This window comes from Lepidothrix coronata, unplaced genomic scaffold (assembly GCF_001604755.1).
Source record: "Lepidothrix coronata isolate B3197 unplaced genomic scaffold, Lepidothrix_coronata-1.0 Scaffold69, whole genome shotgun sequence".
Lineage (NCBI taxonomy): Eukaryota > Metazoa > Chordata > Aves > Passeriformes > Pipridae > Lepidothrix > Lepidothrix coronata.
In genome coordinates this window covers 2,805,091-2,823,384 of record NW_016690249.1, presented here as the reverse complement: position 1 = coordinate 2,823,384, position 18,294 = coordinate 2,805,091, and the positions used below count along the sequence as shown (strand labels likewise).

Sequence of the window (18,294 nt, the reverse complement as noted above, 5' to 3'; positions counted from 1 at the left end):
ATGTAAGGGCTGAATGAAAACAGATGCTCTTCTGCCTGTTAAAAAAAAAAAAAAAAAAAAAAAGAAAGAGGATGTTATGGCAGGGAACCTGAAGAAGAGAGAATCTCTCCATCCCCTTTCCCTTTTCCAGGCTGTGACCAGTTCTTGGTAGCATTAATATTAGGGACTCTTGGGTTTTGTTTACTGCTGAGTGACTGCTGTTAGGTGTTGTTCTTTTCATCCCAAGGGCTTCACTTATTCCACTGCTCATTATACCGTACGGTTTTGGAGATTCAGACAGCCCTTCCATAAACGAACTTTTTCTTGGCAAACAGAGGTATGATTTTTAGAAAAGTAGTGAGGGCATCATCTCCAGAGATGAGTCAACAGCTGGGCAGCACAGAGAAGAGGAGGAAAAGGTTTTCAGCAGCCCTGCATACTCTAAAACACGCATTCCCGAGCGTCTTCAACTTTTTCTTTGCTTTCCGAAGCGGCTCGGTGCAGCCCCTCCGTGCTGGGTGAACTCTGGCCGGCCGGGGGGCTGCCGGGGCTGGGGCAGGCTGTGCAGGGCTGGGGCAGGCTGGCTGTCCCGCTCCACAGACTCACTTCCACAGGCTGCACCGGGAGCGATTGGCTCACGCGGATCATGTGGGAGAAGCTGGAATCCCGAGTTGTAGTAGCTCTTGGCACTCCTTTTTCGTTTAAAGCGCTCACTCTTTGCAGCTCCCTGGGCTCGTTGCCTTCCTCCTCTCATTACCCTGATTACAATCTGGAGTAGCTGCAGCGGGGACGGCGGGATTCCGGGAGCAGAGATGTTGAAGCAGGTGCCCCGGGCCGCGGGCTCGGGCTGCTATTACCTGAACGCGGTGTCTCCCGAGGGCCAGGAGCTGTATTGGCGCTGCGATCAGCCAGCCCGGCGCCCTCCCTACAGGACCAGCAGGATTCTCGCCCGTCACCAGCTAGTGACGAAAATTCAGCAAGGTGAGTGACTGTCAGGAGCGCTCCTTTGCCTGGCGTTGGCGCAAGGTCTACAGGTCTCCTCTTTCGTAAGAGAGGTTTTAATGCCTCATATTTCAGGCTCTTTTCCTTCTGCTATTCCAAATTAATTGGGCTAGAATCAGAGTTTGAAGTAGTCATTCACATTTTTCCGTTTCTACACATTCTACGCCGACAGCCAAGAGACAAACACTAGTGCATGATTAGCTATTTAATTAAGTTACCTTTTAATCATAAACTACTGTGGTAGCTTAGGTGCTGAAGTTCGTCTTTTCTGACTGTCCGAGCAGCTACTGACGCCAGTACATCTGCTCCGATTGCGACAGGTTATGCATGCCTGTGGTTATAGATGGTCATCTAGTTAAAAAAGAAGCAGAAGTCCAGTGTGACTGGAAGAAGGCAGCTGGGATAACATCCTTTGAAAACTGTCAGAGGATTAGAAAACTTGTCACACATCCTTAAAAATAATTTCTGATTTGGCTTTCTGCAGCTGCTTAAGCAATTATCTAGGCAGTCATTACAAATATACTGATTTGTTTTTTCTGAATAGATATCCATGGCACTAAAGCTAAATGCAGATTGGCCTCAGAACAGATCCTTTGGCCTGTGCATGCAATTTAAAATCGTCTTCAGAATAGCTAATGCAAAGATAAAAACCCTAACCAACTGTACAGATTTTTCCATATTAAAAAGCAAATTAATACATAGTTTTGCATTGATCATAGTCTTATATGGCATCCTGTTTCCAAGAATACCAGTTTCCAAAGTGGATGTGGGCCTACATGCAGAAAAATGTCATGTAAAAAAAAATCCTGAAGATAACAGTCACTTTCTTGACAGCTTGCAAAAAGGTGTTGGATTCTTCTACCTAGGGGTGGGCAGTAGAGTTAACATAATTTACTGTCATATCTGGCAAATATCACAGAAATTGGTGTGAGCTTCGGACCTGCAGCAGTTAAATGGCGTGGTTATTTCTGTGTGTTTCTTTCCAGTAAGATTCTTTGTGGCTATCAAGTTTTGGCAGAAGTACAGGGATAAAGTGATGAAATTTTATTGCATTTATAAAGAAAACAATGCATAATTCTTGGGCCAGGGTTAAAAAGATGAAAAAGATCACTTCTGTGGCAATTAGGAAAACATGGTTATTTTCAAGGCAAGCTCAGGAACTGGTCGTGTTTGAAGGATACTGGTCCTCACTGCAGCTCTGATTTCAGGAAGGATATTATGTCATTCTGTGTACCCAGTGTACAGCCTGAATTGAATGGAAAGAAAAGGTAATTTATTTCTCTACAGGTTTATTTGAAAATTATTTTAGTACAGTGCTAGTACCAACTTAACGTTCAAGCAGCATCAGCTGAGGATATGGTGGATTAACACACCTCTTCTACCTGTCATGGTGCTGTTTAACATTCCCTCTTGTAACCCATAACCTGCCTGGGGCAGCCAGGGCTGCCAAAGCCTCCCAGTGGTACAAAGACTTGGAGAGGCTGCGTGGTGGGACAGTGAGGAGTTTCAAAGTTGTAGCTTTCCTTCCAGCAGGTTGTTGCATGGTTGGCCAGTCTGTGGTGAATGACCTTTGCTCCTCTTTTACAGCTTTCCAACCTGTTGTGCACAGATCTGTGGAAACTATATTTGTGTAGCACCTTGGTGATGTGATGTACGTTACAGTTTAGTAGATGAAATATTTGTGTATTTTGGATCACTAAGAATACACTGTTGCTTCGTTCATTTCTTTTATTGATGTTAAACTGCGGACAGGATCCACTGTTGGTTAAGTGTCAGTTCATTAGCAATAAGGAAATTATGTGTGCAGATAGATGCTGATGTCTGCCTACAAGTCAATATGTGGGGAGACACACATCTAGTGCAAAACCTTAGCCAAGGCACACATTTTTTTCTACAGTGCCCCAAGTAATGGCTCATAATTTTGATACAAATAGCTGTGTTAATAATACCAGAAAATATAAGTCTAGCTAGTATAACTCAATCTGAAACCTCCAGTTTACACTCTGGATGAAAAACCTAGACCCATCAGTCACTCACAAGACTTCCACCAGGTTTTGCTGGGTCAGCATGTCACTCTCTGTGGTTGGCTTGTTCAGACTGTAGGCAGTGCGAGTGTACTGAACCAGTCTCAGTCTCTGTCCCAAAGGGCACTGGAAGAGTTCTGTAATATGGGTGGAAGTATCCTCCTTTACAGGCAAATGAGTTTTACCCCATGGACAAATGGGATTCATAACTAATGGAGTGCCACAGAGGAATTTATCAGTAATGTGTTGAAAAGTAGATCAGGAGATGCAAGATGAGAAGCAAAACTTGCTTTCAGTCCTCTAGTTGAGTAAAGCATGTAAATCATTATTTAGTTGCTTGAATTTATATATTTGAATCATACATTTTAAGGCTATTAAGACAAAGTATGTGAACACAGCTACCCCAGTTCTCGTGTTAGCACCTCCCCAATCTGATAATTTGAATTATATATAGCATGTGTTTAGAAAAACATCCAGCCTACCTTTTAATATCGCTGGAATGGTGAATCCTGCCTGGTTAATTGCTTTGCTGAAAACAGATCTGCCACATGTTTAAATGATAAGCTGCCTTGGGGCTTGTTTGAATACCTGCTCTCTACTTCTTACCCAGATATTTTTCAGTTGCTGGTTTTCAGACTGGAGGCACCCACAGTAGGAAACACTGAAAATTTTACATCAGGGATATTTTTTTCTTAATGAAACGAATTATGTACAAAATCACGAGGTATCTAATTTACAATATGTAAAGCAGTCAGAGCTTCCGTTCCTGGTTCAGTAATGCAGTGTAATACAAAGTGTTGCATATACTGTTATGTTTTCAGTCATTAGCTGCATGTACTATCCTAAACTATGCTAAATTACTCTATCCTATCATGCAATACAGCTTTTCTTCCTCCTTTAAAAAAACATTTTCTGAAAAAGCCTTCCTTTGTATTTTCCTTTGGTGTTAGTTAAAAATAAACTAAATGAATCATTAGAGGAATTATACTATTTAATCAGTTCTAAAAAGAAAATCACCACAAGGGAAATGACAGGAACCAGACTGTTATTTCAATCAGATCATACTTTGAAAGTCCTAAATGTTTGGTTCATGTACACCACTGACTCCTTGAGGCAGAATTATGAGGTGGCGTGTAAATGTGAGTAGTAATTATCTGTCTGATATTAAACTGGTATTTTCAAAATGTGATCTTTTTGATGATTCTCTTTGCCCTATAAGCCCGTTAGTTTCCACACCAAAGGGGACACATGCCTCAGCATAAAGGAACAGGGTGTAGCATGCTTAGTCTGAGGTGTTTGTTCAAACTGTGTATGCAGTAACTGTATGAGAATTCATTAGCTATTACTCATGTTTTCTTTAAATAAATATAGTGGTGACTTTCAAGAATTTATATTACATGAGTCACAAAGTTGTTATTTCTTTCACAGTACATGGCTAAATTCAGTGCAGAACAGAAAATACAAAAAGTAGCTGTAGGTAAAAAGTAGTGAAGAATTAAGGCCATGCTCTGAAAACTTTTAATTGAAATGGACTGTGCGGTACAAGTAGAGTGTATGTCAAGGTGAGCGAAGCCACATCTGCCTCAGCATAGCTAGGTGTCACTGGTAAAGAAATGTTGCCTTTCATCTGCAGTAGGATTTGATTCTTAGACTGCACATTCAGTAAGAAAATAATACGAAGAAACAAATGAAAATAGGACAAATTCCTATTCTCAGTGAGAAAATTCCTGCCCACAGTGCGTAATGCTCTGTGATTTGTCTCAGTTTATGTCCACAGGCAAGAGCAGTTGAGAAAAATTGTTCAACGGAGCGATCTCAAATCAGACTTTACCTTTTCAAGGCAAAGTGTCCAGCACTCAGCAGATGTTTTATGCTCTTATGTGTTGTAAGTTCAGGTTTGATCTTTTATGTTTACTGTTATCTTTGTGTCACCTGGATTTTTCTGGTTTGAGCGAGTGTTAGAAGTGCAAGCAAATTCACTTCTTTGTCTTATAGTCTTCCATTTGGAGTTTATTCTTCTCTTTTTCTAAGCATGAGTACTGTTTGTGGAAGGTGTTAGAGAGGTATGCAAGTGACTTGGAAAAAAATTATGCAATTTAGGTGACTTAAATTTTAACTGTTAGTGTACCATAAGCTGTAATATACTCCCATATTCAAAAGGAAAACAAGGAAGTCATGTAAGTGAAAATGTTGGAGTCATAGGCTGCATTAAAAAAGCCCAGATCAAATTCTTCATATGCATACAGGTATGGATTACGGGATAGGAAATGGGATACAATTATAAAATTAAAGACACTCATTTCGGTCGGACATACGAAGAGGATAAAATACAGTTGTACAGACAACCTGAACCATAGTATTTCTCATGTTCTGTCCGCTTTACCTACGCATATTGAAACCCCATTGTCTGAACCCAGGAAAGTAAAAGGTTAACCAACAAGATTCAGCCTTGGCGGTAATGATACAAACACCCCCAATTTGGTAATTTCTGACCAGTACCAGTGATGTACTGCCTCTTGAGCTTGTAAGCCAGTAAGTCAAGGCAGCCCCTGGTGCCTCTGCCTGTGTCTGCAGTGTCTCTGTGTCTGTGCTCCAGCCCAGGTGTACAGGAAAGGACAGGGCTGGGACTGGTGTGGCCCGGAGTACCAGGAGGAACATCCTTAGCTGCAGAGTTGCCTTGCAGACCTCAGCTGGGGCATGGTCCATCACCCTCTCCTCTGTCAGATACATGTAGGGCAGACGTGTGCTTACAGCAGAGGGATCTTTGGGTTAGTCGTTTCATGTGGTATCTGAAGGTCCCTTAGAAACTGAGACCTGTGTCAGATGAAGCTTCTTCCCCATCATCCTTTCTTCTTTACACATTCTTTCCTCAAGTCCTTAGCCCTGGACTTGGAGAAACTAGAGTTTTTCAATTAATGTGAACATCCTGAGAGGTGTTTATAAACTCAAAGTGCCCTGAGGTGTGTTTATATTTAAAAAAAAAAATAAAAGACTGGAGTCCAGTTAAAGTTTTAAAACATTATGCTTCATAAACAACAGGATGTTTGAAAGGGAGAAACCATCACTGGAGCCACTACCTGGGAAAGAGGTTCAAAAGCTGATGTTATGAACAAATACCTGTGTGATATGTATCAGGAAGTGGCCTGTGTGGTACTGGAGATTGAATTCAATGATAATAGTGGCTACTTTTGGCCATATAGTTTCACAACCACAAAGTGCTAGTGACACTTCAGCTGACACATGCAGGTTGGACACCAAAAAGTAAATCTTGGCTCTTCCTTTAAGTTAGGGGACTTTTGCTCTGCATTTCACCTAGAGCAGGGTTTGAGCCAAGGTAGAATCTTACCTTGAGACTTTCTTGTTTTGAAATTGTTTGTGGTGAAATGAACAGCTGCACTTGTGCTATATATCTTCTGTATTGATCATTGAGGATACTGAATTTCACATTTATCCTATTGTGTAATTAGAGGCAGTTATATTAAAAGACATTTAAGCCAATAAATGCAAGATATATGCTCAATAAATGAATCATTAGAGTAATAATAATTGCAGTATTTTTTAGTTTAACTTTAGAAGTGATAAGTCACTGCAGTGTATGAAATGCTACATAACAGAAGAAAATAGAAACAACTCACAGAAATAGATTAAGAGAAAAAGTACCTAGCACTTTTGTTACTCAGTTTCTTACGTCTGTATTTATACAGAAATCACTGAAAACAGAGTGCAGTATTTGTACCATGAGCACCATAAATGTTAATTAAAAAAATGTGCAGTTTCAGGTTTCAGCCAGATATTTTTCTTTCTAGGCAACAGATAGTTGTATATTTTTTATTTTGATTAAAATGTAAGATATTAAGTCATTGATAGTATCTTAGCCATAGTTATTGGTTTTATCTTATTCATTTCGTATGAATATATAGTCAGTAAACCTTCATCTTCATGCCTCATGTTGCACTTTTTGCTTAAAACTCTGTTGAGTTTTCCCTTTCAGGTTCAGTTCAACGGGTCAGCTGACCTTACTAGAGCAAATTATCATAACACTAACTGCACACCGTAATAGAGTGGAAGAGCACCTTGAGGTAGACTATTTAGAAGCTGTGGAAAAGTAGACAGTATGATTCAGAGAACTTGGGAGTCTTATGATTTAGCTGAAAAGGATGTGAGTGACTCACTTTGAAAACATCTTGTGGGTTTTCATCTCTCATCTATTGTAGGACTGAGGAGTTTAATTCTGCTGTGAGAAAACAATCACTCCACAGCAGCTCAGAATACATCGGATTTTGACTAACATAGTTGCACAGATGAGCAAAAGTTTCTGTCCTTGTGATTAGTTAGGTGAACATGGAGAAGTTTAAAACATGGGCTGTGCAGCACGTCTTAAGTAAATAACGTGCTGGAACATACCAGACATTTTGCTTTCCATTCGAAGTCCTTTGCCAAAGAAGGACTCAGCATTGCAGCTTACTCAGATGAATCTTCTCTTGTACTAAAAGAGCAGAATAATACATCCTAATAATGTCAGCTGGTATTGTTTTAATGAGCTAGATATTACAGGCCTTTGGCAGTAGTTGTTCTCTCTTTTAATCAGATTGTGGTTGGAAGAAGGTCTGTTTGTGTGAGCAAAGTTTTCAGAATTTGGAACCAAAATATGTATTTATTTATTGCCATCTCTGTCATTATGTCCTAATGGCCTAAAGGGTATCTGACTTTTTTCCCCCTTAATGTGTCACTAGTGTCTTTCATGGTTTGTTTATTTTATTGATTGTGCTGTGCTTGTTTCTGATTCTCCATCACTTCAGTCATTTAGGAGTATGGATAAAAGCAGTAAGTTCAAATTGGAATCTCTAATTTAATTCTAGCTTTCATCCTCTTTAGTCACAAACACACACACACTGGCATCCCCCATATACCAGACCTGCCATTTTCTGGGAGATTTCTCAGCTTCCTTCTTGTAATCACATTAGCAGGAAAATATGACAACCTCAGCATTAAGGAAAGGCAGTACAGCCTTTAAGGTTGAATGGGTCCAGAAGTGAGGATGATGGTACAGCTTTTACTCCTCTGTAACACTTCTCTGCAAGGAGCTGCTCCTTCTCCAACCCCCCCAGCACATGCTGAACCAATGTCATTTTTCCCTAGATCTCTAACAGTTCTTTTCCCTTCCTTACTGCGTGCATCCTTTGGGCCATTTGAGCCAATGTGCATTATCAACATTATTATCCAGAAGCTTCTGCTTGCAGATGTCCGGTGTTAACACATTATGTTCCTGTATTGGTACAGCAGTAAAATGTCCCTCTGAGTCTGAGTGGGCATGTCTGTACTGCTAAATAAAAGGGATGGGAGATGAAGTACCCTGGTCTACTGAGCAGATGACTCCCTGTCTCTGTTTTGGGCTTCTCCAGCTGGCTCAGCCCAGACAAAATTTATGGGAGAGAGGACTAGTCATAGGTAGTGAGTACATGAGCTGAGTGATGCCACTTGGCCAAAAAATGAGAATCACACTGTGTTTCGTTTAGGAGTGTAATTGTAACCCCTCTTGCCACTGCCACTGAAGGTGCAAAATGAGCAGAAACGTTGCTCACAAGGTCTAAAGATCTAATACTAAAGTTTCTGTACTATTACCCCTGAAGAAAAGGTAATACAGTTTTTAATGCTTGAAGTTTCTGATGGAATTACGCAAAAGTAAATGTATCCTATCACAAACTGCCAAATTCCTGCAAACTGCCATTCCTGCAAAAATGCAGAAGTAAATTCTGCCAACTGCTTAAGTATTTTTCATTATTTCATACTGTGCAGCAGACAGTTCATATTAACCCAACCCCATCCTTCTGCTTTTGAAATCAATATCCCAAATCTGTGTAAGATCAGAACTTGCAAAGACCACTCCAAATAATTAGATCATATTGCTTGTCCCAATAACTGCAGCATCATTGAGCATCCTTCCAGAAGACCTAATATTTGAAAAGGGACCAAAGATGTAAGATGACGCTAGATTTGAAAAGGAAGCAGTATCTCTGCCAACACCTGAATGGTATAAATGTAGGACTTGTGTGAAATGCACAGTCCTTTTCCATCATTTTAGCTTCAGGAAGCAGCAGAATGTTTAGTTTTCCTTAGTCTCCAACTGATACGAGAGTGGGAGTCTGCACAGGCCAAGACTCTCAGAGCCACACAATGTGGCTTTTTCATAATATATTTGGCAAACTTTAATGTTCTGTGGGATGAATCTAAGTTTTGTGTCTTTAATTGCATCTGATGGCGGCAGCTGAATATCTAATCATTTTGTAACTTCAGAGGTAATGACTTTCTCTTCCTGCAAACATTTATCTGGGGGGGATAATGTAAAATCCAAAAGTTAATGCTTGACACAGATGGTGACGCAGTAAGTCCTTGGCTTTTAATTTTTTTTCCTTTTTCTTTTCATTTTTACAGCTATATTTGTATATATTTCTGAGGACATTTTAAAACTGCCATTCTGTCAGCTTCACTTCGTTAAAAGTGTGGCAGTCTGCCTAGGTCTTATCCACAGTTAAAAGGAATTTCTTGTCTCTGAAATTCAGCAAGCATCAGCCTATATCTATTTTAAAAGCTCCTTCCAAATTAACAGACTGAGATATTCAGAATACTTTTTCCAAAACTGTTTTATCATTCAAACTGATGATTCTGCATTAAAACTAGACACCCTTGCCAAAACCTGAGCCATAGCAGCAAAAGCTGCATTTCTTACCATTGCCTGAGTGCTGTAGCCTAGATCAAATAATACTGGCATTGATTCATGGCCAGGATTGCTATTTCTTCATCCAATGCTTCGTGCCAAAAGCCAGAGCTGTCTTCATCCCGTTGATGGCTTATCAGACATTAAGTCAATGGTGCTGCCTAAGGAAATATGTGGCTGCAGTTCACCTCTGAGATACTTCAGGCCATCCCTCCCCAGCAGCTCACAGCCCTTATGTCCTCATTGAAGGACCATAGGTACTAGCGAGAGGCGATGGGGTGCCCTTGCACTTGCACATGAGGCAGTTGTCTGTTCAGACTAAGAAGGATCTGTTTACCAGCAGCTTTTGAAGGAAGGAAAAATCTTCCGGTGACATTTTAATTCTCTTTTATGCAGAGCTATTTTTAGATGGGGCTGCTGCCAGTCATATCAAATGCTTTGTGTCTTTTGAGTTTTCACTGAACTGCATAATAAGCGTTTCAGCTCCCTGGTGCATAATGGCTGTGTTATTTGCTGAAAGTCTTATTATTTCAAGTAGCCTCTTATCTGAAGATCAATTCATTAGTTCTGGCTTTTGAAGTTTGAAAGGAAACAATTGCAGTTGCTAAAAAAAATTAAATTACATTTTTTTCCAGTAATACTTATTTTATCTAATATCGGGTTCTGAAATCTATTTTAAGACTGACAAAGCAGATGATCCATATTTCAAGGCTGCAGTCTGGCCTCTGACATCCACAGCTGAGTAGTTAAGCTGGGTGACAAAACTGGGCTATTATTGAGGGAAATTTGTTTCATTTTCCTTTATTTGTATTATCTTTGTAGTCAGAGAGTGCAAACCAGTTTGCACCTTAGGTGCTCATGGAAAACCAGAGCAGTGAGAGCTGCAAGGAGGGGTCCCTTACATTCCCTTTAGCCTTGTTGTACACTGTTACCTTCCATGGTTGCTACTCCAGGAGGTTACTCCTGATGCACAGAGGGTAGCCTAGAGCCCAACACATGCACCAAAACCTGGCCATGAAGTACTGCTGTGGCTCTGTCACTGCTGGCAGCCAAGCTTATGGGGGGATGGAGCTTGAGTGCATGAGCATGAGATGTCAGGTGGACACATACAAGAGCAGAGTAAGATCATGTTGGCTGATTGCACTGTGGTATAGAAGCTGAGTTTGCCTGGTTTTATCTATCTATCTGTTTATAGATATTTATATACACATATGAGACTGTTCAGCCTGGAGAAGAGAAGGCTCCAGGGAGATTTCATTGCAATCTTCCAGTACTTAAAGGGGGCTTATAAAAAAAAAAAGAAAAGCAACTTTTTACGTGGGCAGATAGTGATAGGACAAACAGGTGTTAAACTAAAAGAAGGGAGGTATGGATTAGATGTTAGGTGGAAATTCTTTGCAGTCAGGGTGGTGAGACACTGGAACAGGTTTCCCAGAGAAGTTGTGGATGCCCCATCCCTGGAACTGTCCAAGGCCATCTTGGAAGGGGCTATGAGCAACCTGGTCTAGTGGAAGGTATCCCTAGTCATGGCAGAAGGGTTGGAACTAGATGATCTTTAAGATCCTTTCCGACCCAAACCATTCTAGGATTCTATGATAGATTCTATGATATCTTTATATATATTTTTATATATATTTATATAATTGCATAAGCCTAAAAATTAGATTTCTGAGAGCACTAGGCACTGCAAGTACAAAGATGTCAACAGTTCACTGTTGCTGGAAATCCCAATGACCCAGAATTTTCTCATCCACCCAGACTGCACAGCACCAAACCCCGTAGTCTGCCCTTGTTTTTCTGCAGAATATCCTGTCAGCTCTTAGAGTTGTGAAACAAATACAGTTCTGTAGTCATGAAACTGATTTATATAGAAATTAAGATCTCAGAAAGTACAGAAATCAATAGATTTGCCCCATGGAACTATCAAGTCACCATCCTGCTTTGCCTTATTCTGATAGGACTCCTGTCTGCACTTTTCTGGCATTGGGGGATCTGGTCTCCAGAAAGTCTCCGGAAAGTTCATGGGTTCTCTGATAGCCTTCAATTAGAACCACTGGCCAGGGTTCCTCAAGCCATCATCTTCTGTACTGGGTCTACAAACAGCAGCCTGCAAAACATGTGATACAGAAAAAAAGAGTGCATGTTACTTTATCATAGCCCGGATTTGGGAATGTTTCCTGTTTCCCTGACAGTAATGGTATTTCGAACTGGTTGTGCCTGACATCAGAGCTTCAATTCAAACTAGTTATTTCTTCATAACTAAGCACACACAGGTTATTGAAGAAACCATTTGCTTAGTTAATTTTAACTAAGTAATTACATGTTAATCAGAAATGTCTCAGAACTTTGAAGTTGCACAGTTCTAGAAAGTTGTGTTTTGGAACACTTTTGTGGAAGATTTTGTTTAAGGAAGATCCTGTATTGCTGTTGGACTCTCGTTGGGCATGGGGCCTAAAAGTTGTTCTACAAGCAGGAAGACAGTCTTCACCAGCCACCAGGTATGATGTTACTTGAGAACTACAGAAAGATTGTGGTCTAAAGTCCTGGAAATCCCCCATCTTAAGCCTTTAATGAGGATCAGGATAAAGCTATTGGCATTTTCTATGTAGCCCTGCAGAGCCATTGACTCCGCAAACTGGCAAGGCTATTTAGAGCTTGGTTTGTTTCTGCTGAATGTTTCTGAGAACAGAAAGTTTTACCAAAACATGCTGATCCCAAAAAAGAGAGCTTTTAAAATACAATATGAATACAGAGTACACAGAATTTTAAGGATAAGAATGCAAGTAGTTGCATGTGTATCTTTTCATGTTCAGCAAAACATTTCTTTTAGTAGAATGCTTTCTTCCTCCTGAGCACCTGAAGGTGACAGTTAAAAATTTTCTGGTCCAAACTATTGCCAGATAGTTTGTTTTTTAGAAAAATATGAAAAAAATTGTAGAATAATTGCCTTTAGTGAATAATCGGTAGAGATGGCCACAATCCATTTAAAGTGAATCAAATATGCCACCCATTTTTTTAGAGTGTTCCTTATTGACTGTGTAGCAGCTGGAAAACTATAGCAAGTTTTAATTATCTTCAGAAAACAAAAAGCTCTTGCCAACACATGCTGGTTATTATCAGCAGCTGCTGTATGCTGACATACTCTTTCAGCATATATGAGGCTCAGCTGTCTTAAATAATCATTGTAAAATGTAAAATAGATTTATAGTGATGATAATTTCTTGTTAGATACTTAACTACTGATGTAATTCATATTGAATTTAGGTTCACTTCTTTGTTTAAGCTACAATAAAATTACTTAAAGCCGTGATTAATATTTCATATAAGAGGTGCAAATAGCTTGCACCAGGAGTTCAAAATGCTGAACTGTGATGATTGTTTAACAATGCATTAAAAAAATTCAAATTCCTTGTTGTCATGATTTTATCATTTGTATAGGTGTAAAATTTTACTTTCTGCCTTTGAATAACAATTACTACAACTATATTGCAATGAAAAGGGTTGCAAATTAATTTGCTGATTTAAACAAAAATCTTTACGTTATCCTTCTCTTAGCAGAAGTGGAGATCTTTATGACAGTGACTGTTGTCAAATCAGACAAATTACTGCATAATTTAGCAGAGTTTGGTTTTTTGATGACATTAATGTGCTTTTCAGAATCTGAGACACATATCTGATACATGCAACATTTATGCTTCAGAAATGTTTAGAAAGACACATATCTAGAGTAGATTCTTTTCCAGTGTCTCTCGAGGCTGCATCTTCTCCAAAATGGAAAATTTGTGATTAATGAGATTTTGCGTTACCTTATATTCTCCGTTATCTCTTTTAAATTTGCACTATCAAAGTAAGTACAAAAGGTGTTAGGTAGTCTGTAAAATGTTTTGTTGACACCAATGCAATTTTAGACCATTTCTTGCTCACGAGTGATTGACAGAGATTTAATGGTTGCTATTGTGAATCTTAACCTGGAGGGAAGTGTTACATTCAGCAGACTGGACTCGTGACATTTTAAGAACTTCTTCAATATGGATTGAAGATACGCATCAGACTCCAAATAATTCTGTTTTGCTGAAAAGATTATTGACTTTCGGACTTGAGTTTTCACCCAATCTGGTTTTAATCAAACTATAGTCTACTGAAATATAGTTCAAATTCTAGTTTTAAATAGGAATCAGCTGACATTTACTCAGGCTGTGTCCACATGGTTGCACAATGTCTTCACACCAGCTGTATAGCAAAGAAAAGCACTGTGCTTAAACAAAATAGCTCTAGTTTGAAGACAAATAAGATGTGCAGGAGCATCACAGTAGCACCACAAAGTGCAAGAAATACTCCTGGTTGTAGTCTCATGTTCAGAAACCATGACCACTTGTTGGATAAGTCTGATTCATTGAATCTTATTAAACCTTCCAAAATTTTAATGAAAAAGAACTGCCCAGGCATCATGACCAAAGACTTTACAGACTCATAGAATAATTTAGGTTGGAAGAGACATTGATGTTCATCCAGTCCAGCTCTTGCTCAGAGGAGGGACAGCTCTTGCTTGGGACCTTGTCAGGTTTAGTTCTGAGTATATCCAAGGACTGATATACAACTTCCACAACTGCTCTGGCCAACTGACCATGGTGAATTTTCCAGTGACCAATTTTTCAATTCATCATGACCAACCGTCATGGTGAATTTTCTTTTCCCTTATATCTAATTGGATTTAAAGTTCTTCAACCTCGTTTCTGTTGCCTTTCATCCTACAGTTGTGTACCTATAAAAAGATCCTCACTCCACTTTTCTGTTAAGTAGATGAAGCCACCAATAAGCTCTCCTAGCCTTAGCCTCTTCTTCTTAAGTTTAACAATCCCACCTCTGCCAGTCTTTCCTTCTATGTCAAGTGCTTTAGCCCTCTGCAGGGCTTGCTGTGGTATACCACAGCAGAGTATTCTGTAGTCCTGCAAGTGTGGGTTACAGAGAAGCAATCACGTACCTTCATCTCCTGACTACGTTCTTCCTAACACATAAGCCTGGTGTGAGGGTGGTCTTCTTGGCCACAAGGGCACACTCATGTTCGGTTTGTTGTCAACAGGACCCTGGAGTCCTTTTCTGCAAGGGCTATCCCTATCCAGTTGGCCCCAACCTGCCTCTTTGCAGAGGGTTATCCCAGCTGCAGGACTTCACATTTGCTTACATGGAATGGTATGAGATTCCTGTCAGCCACTTCCTCCAGCATATCAAGGTCACTTTGAAGAGCAGCTCTCCAGCATGTCAACCACTTCCCCCCAGTTTGGTATCATCCACAAATTTGTTGAGTGCACTTTATTCCATCTTGAGGGTTATTAATAAAGACATTAAACAGTATCAGCCCAGTATAATGCCTGATGGATGCTGCTAGTAACCAATCATCAGCTGGACTTTTTACTGCTGATCACAAACTGTGAGATTAGTGGTCCAGTCATTTGTCATCCGTGTTACCTATCATTCACTTACCTGCTTTGGCTATAAGGATGCTATGGGAGACCAAGTTCAAGACAAACCTTCTTGTTCTGTCTCCTTCCCTAACAACCACCAGAGAACAGCCCATTGCTTAAGGTGTATTTATGAATGACACAAGTTCAAGATTTTGCCCACAATTCTATGGCACAAGCGGCAGTAAACCTTTCTCACTTGTAACTCCTGTCTTCTTCATTTTTATATAAATTAATAAATATACATCAACACAGATAATTGAACCAGAACCTCCAGTGTTGCTGATCTGTGCCATAAGCAATATGCTGCAAAGTCAAATTCAGTAGACCTTCCAGTTCTGCAGTACATGCAGTATTGTGTTCATAATTCATTGAATGAATCTAACCTGTGATTCTTCTGCAGTCTTTAAAAAGGAAAATAGGATGAAAGCACAGAAAAATAAACTGACTCTGCAGCTTTGTTTAGTTGTGATTTGTCTTGGTAAGCTGTTAATGTGTCTGCAGTCAAGTCCAATGTGTTGATGCCATTTGAATTAAATTGTTTTATCCCAGCCTGAGAAGCTGCAGATTAGTCTAAGAAAATATGGAGCAAAGGAGAGATACAGGGCAAGATAAGAGGGGAGCGGCAGGTCTGTTCCACCCTTCGCAGTATCTTTGTTTCCCATGTACAACATGAGGTGAGGCTATGCCGGCAGGGCAGCTGAACAAGCCACATCTGAAATCAAATATAAGGCAAAGGAGGGGTAAGGAGACAGACAAGGGAGGTCACTGTTGTCACTACTGCAGGAGATAGAGGAGAGGAGTCCACTAAAAGTATCTAGGGATGCTGAATCAGAAGTTGTTTTTCAGTCTGGTTTCTGAGTCTTATTCCTGCCCGCAGCAACGGATAGCTGTATTTAAACTGCCATTATCTATCCAGGATTATAAACATGACTCAGGTAAATGAGGGCAAGTACATGCAGGTCTATTGCAGGGATGTACACATAAGAAAATGAATCTACACAGCTTTTTTTATTCCTATGAAAACAGAAGAGTTTGGAGCTAAAAATAGGCATCTAGTTATTGTTATCTACTTTTATTTATATTCTCTACCCCGGTTCCTATCAGTACAGGAAAAATAAAAATCCCGGATAACAAACATATAAAAAATTGCTTACTCTTTCTAAGAAATGTTTAAAAGGCCAAAGGCCATTACAGATTTCTTTTTTTATGATCAGGGTTACCAGACTGCAGGAATTAGCTTAGCCAGATGAATAGTTTTACTGGCTTTAATAATAAAGTAAATGACTCAGTTTAAAAAAAAAAAAAAAAGTGCACCTCTGAAGTACTGCCTTAAAGTATTTTGATTTAAAAAACCTGAAGGAGTTTAGATTATAGGAAGTACACAGTGATTCTGCATCTGGAAAACCTAGAAAACTTTCACTAGAATCTCCTCTTAATTGGTGTGTTTTGTACCACATCAAAAACTAGAAACAGTTCCCACTGGCTAGCAGAAGTAATTAAGCTTACCATTTCAGTGGTGCTGTATGCTTCCAAAGTAAAGCATGACCTTAAAGATATGTTTTTTGAACCTCCCTGACTCTCCTCCCTGGACCATTCGAAACCCTTGAGGTAAGTGGAAGCAACAGGTGTTCAGCACCCTTTGAAAACTCTGGTAGCAGCTTTGTAACATGGGATCTGTAGCTGTTTCTGCAATTTGAAGAAGATGGACACAGCAAAGCTCAGAGATTTTGATGGAGGATAGATGTTAGCAGAGCAGCAAAATCAGAGTTACATTTCCAGCGTCCCAACACTGTGTTAAAGTACACTAGATCCCACTGCCTTTCCAGAATAGAAGAACATACAAAAGGCATACTAGCAATAAAGTAATACTATTTATTTCATGAGACCTTTCACCTACAATTCTTTCCAAAGGAATTGGCAAAGATACCGGCATGGCAGTAGTAAGGTGACAGGTGTGGCAGCCATCAGGTGCATAACATCTCTGAGCGTTAATAAGATGGTATCAGTCAGGGCTGGTAGCTGGCATGGAGCACCCTGGGGGCAATCCCTGACTACAGCTTGTAACATCTCTTATAACTGAGCTAGAACTGTAGTCAAAATTATCTTGAAGAGCTGAATGAAATTTCTTGTACTGATAGCAGTATTAGTGATGGGTTTGAGTCTTCAAAAAAGTGGGGCAAGGGCTGGGACTTGTTTCTGCAGCACTGTCTGTAATCTGGGTGCTGGTCTGGAGAAGTGAGCAGCTCACTGCTCAGCCCCCTACTCTGGGCAGCGTCATTGGACATGTAATCAAGCTGAAATGCATGTTCTTGCCAAAAGGCCTCGTTTCGCTCCTGGCCACTCCCGTCTCTTGGATCGAGTCTGGTAAAAGTGCAACTACAGGATGACTTGTATCAGGTTATTTGCCCAAAAGATTGTTCTTGTATGGTTTTATTACAAGGTAGGTGGTAAGAATGTGTAGTGAGGAATGGGACAGCTCAGTTTAATGTCAATCAACAGTGTTACTGAATTAAGCAAAGTAAGCCTGTAGCTACCGAAGCAATTTTAGACAGAGAGTAAAAAGCATCTGGGTGTATTGGATTTGTTTGCACATTTCTAAAGTGTTCTTATTTCATAACTTAGCAGAATTACTTTAAACAGACATTTCAGAGTATCTTAGTTGGAAATCTAATTAAAACATGGCAAGTTTATGCACAGAACATATTTTAAATTGTTGTTCACATTGGTTTACAAGCGTTCTGGATAAAATCCCTTTTTCCCTTGCTTAATTGTACTACCTTTATTATCTGTGGTATACTGATGTTGGGAAGTCTCTTGATTACTATTGGAAAACAGTTATTAAACAGGGTCTTTCATTCTTAACACAAGTTCCCTAGAAACTGGGAGGGCTAAAGGATTTAAAGGTCTCATTCTGAAATGCAGATCATATCTTTTTATTATTAATTTCTTTGCGGATATTGGAAATGTAAAGTTGACATTTCAAGAGAGATCAATGCAAGCAAAGCACACAGTGCTCAGGCAAAGGAAAGCCAGATTCTTCTGACCTTATTCATAAAGAAAAATATTGGGACCTCGTGTGAATCAGCAGGTAGGAGGTTGCAATGTGCCAGTA

General features: G+C 39.8%; 1 protein-coding gene across 4 annotated transcripts in view; it reads left to right on the top strand.

The window, feature by feature from the left end:
• Positions 1-18,294, top strand: part of STARD13 (StAR related lipid transfer domain containing 13) — a 293,161-nt gene that overhangs the window by 174,926 nt on the left and 99,941 nt on the right. Inside the window, exon 1 of one of the 4 annotated variants that reach the window (XM_017818551.1) lies at positions 771-960. The exons of the other annotated variants lie outside the window; for them this stretch is intronic. Coding sequence (XP_017674040.1) covers positions 792-960 — 169 coding nt within the window. The 5' untranslated portion in view covers positions 771-791. Of the gene's footprint in view, positions 1-770; positions 961-18,294 lie in introns of those variants that run through there. 4 annotated transcript variants of the gene reach the window in all.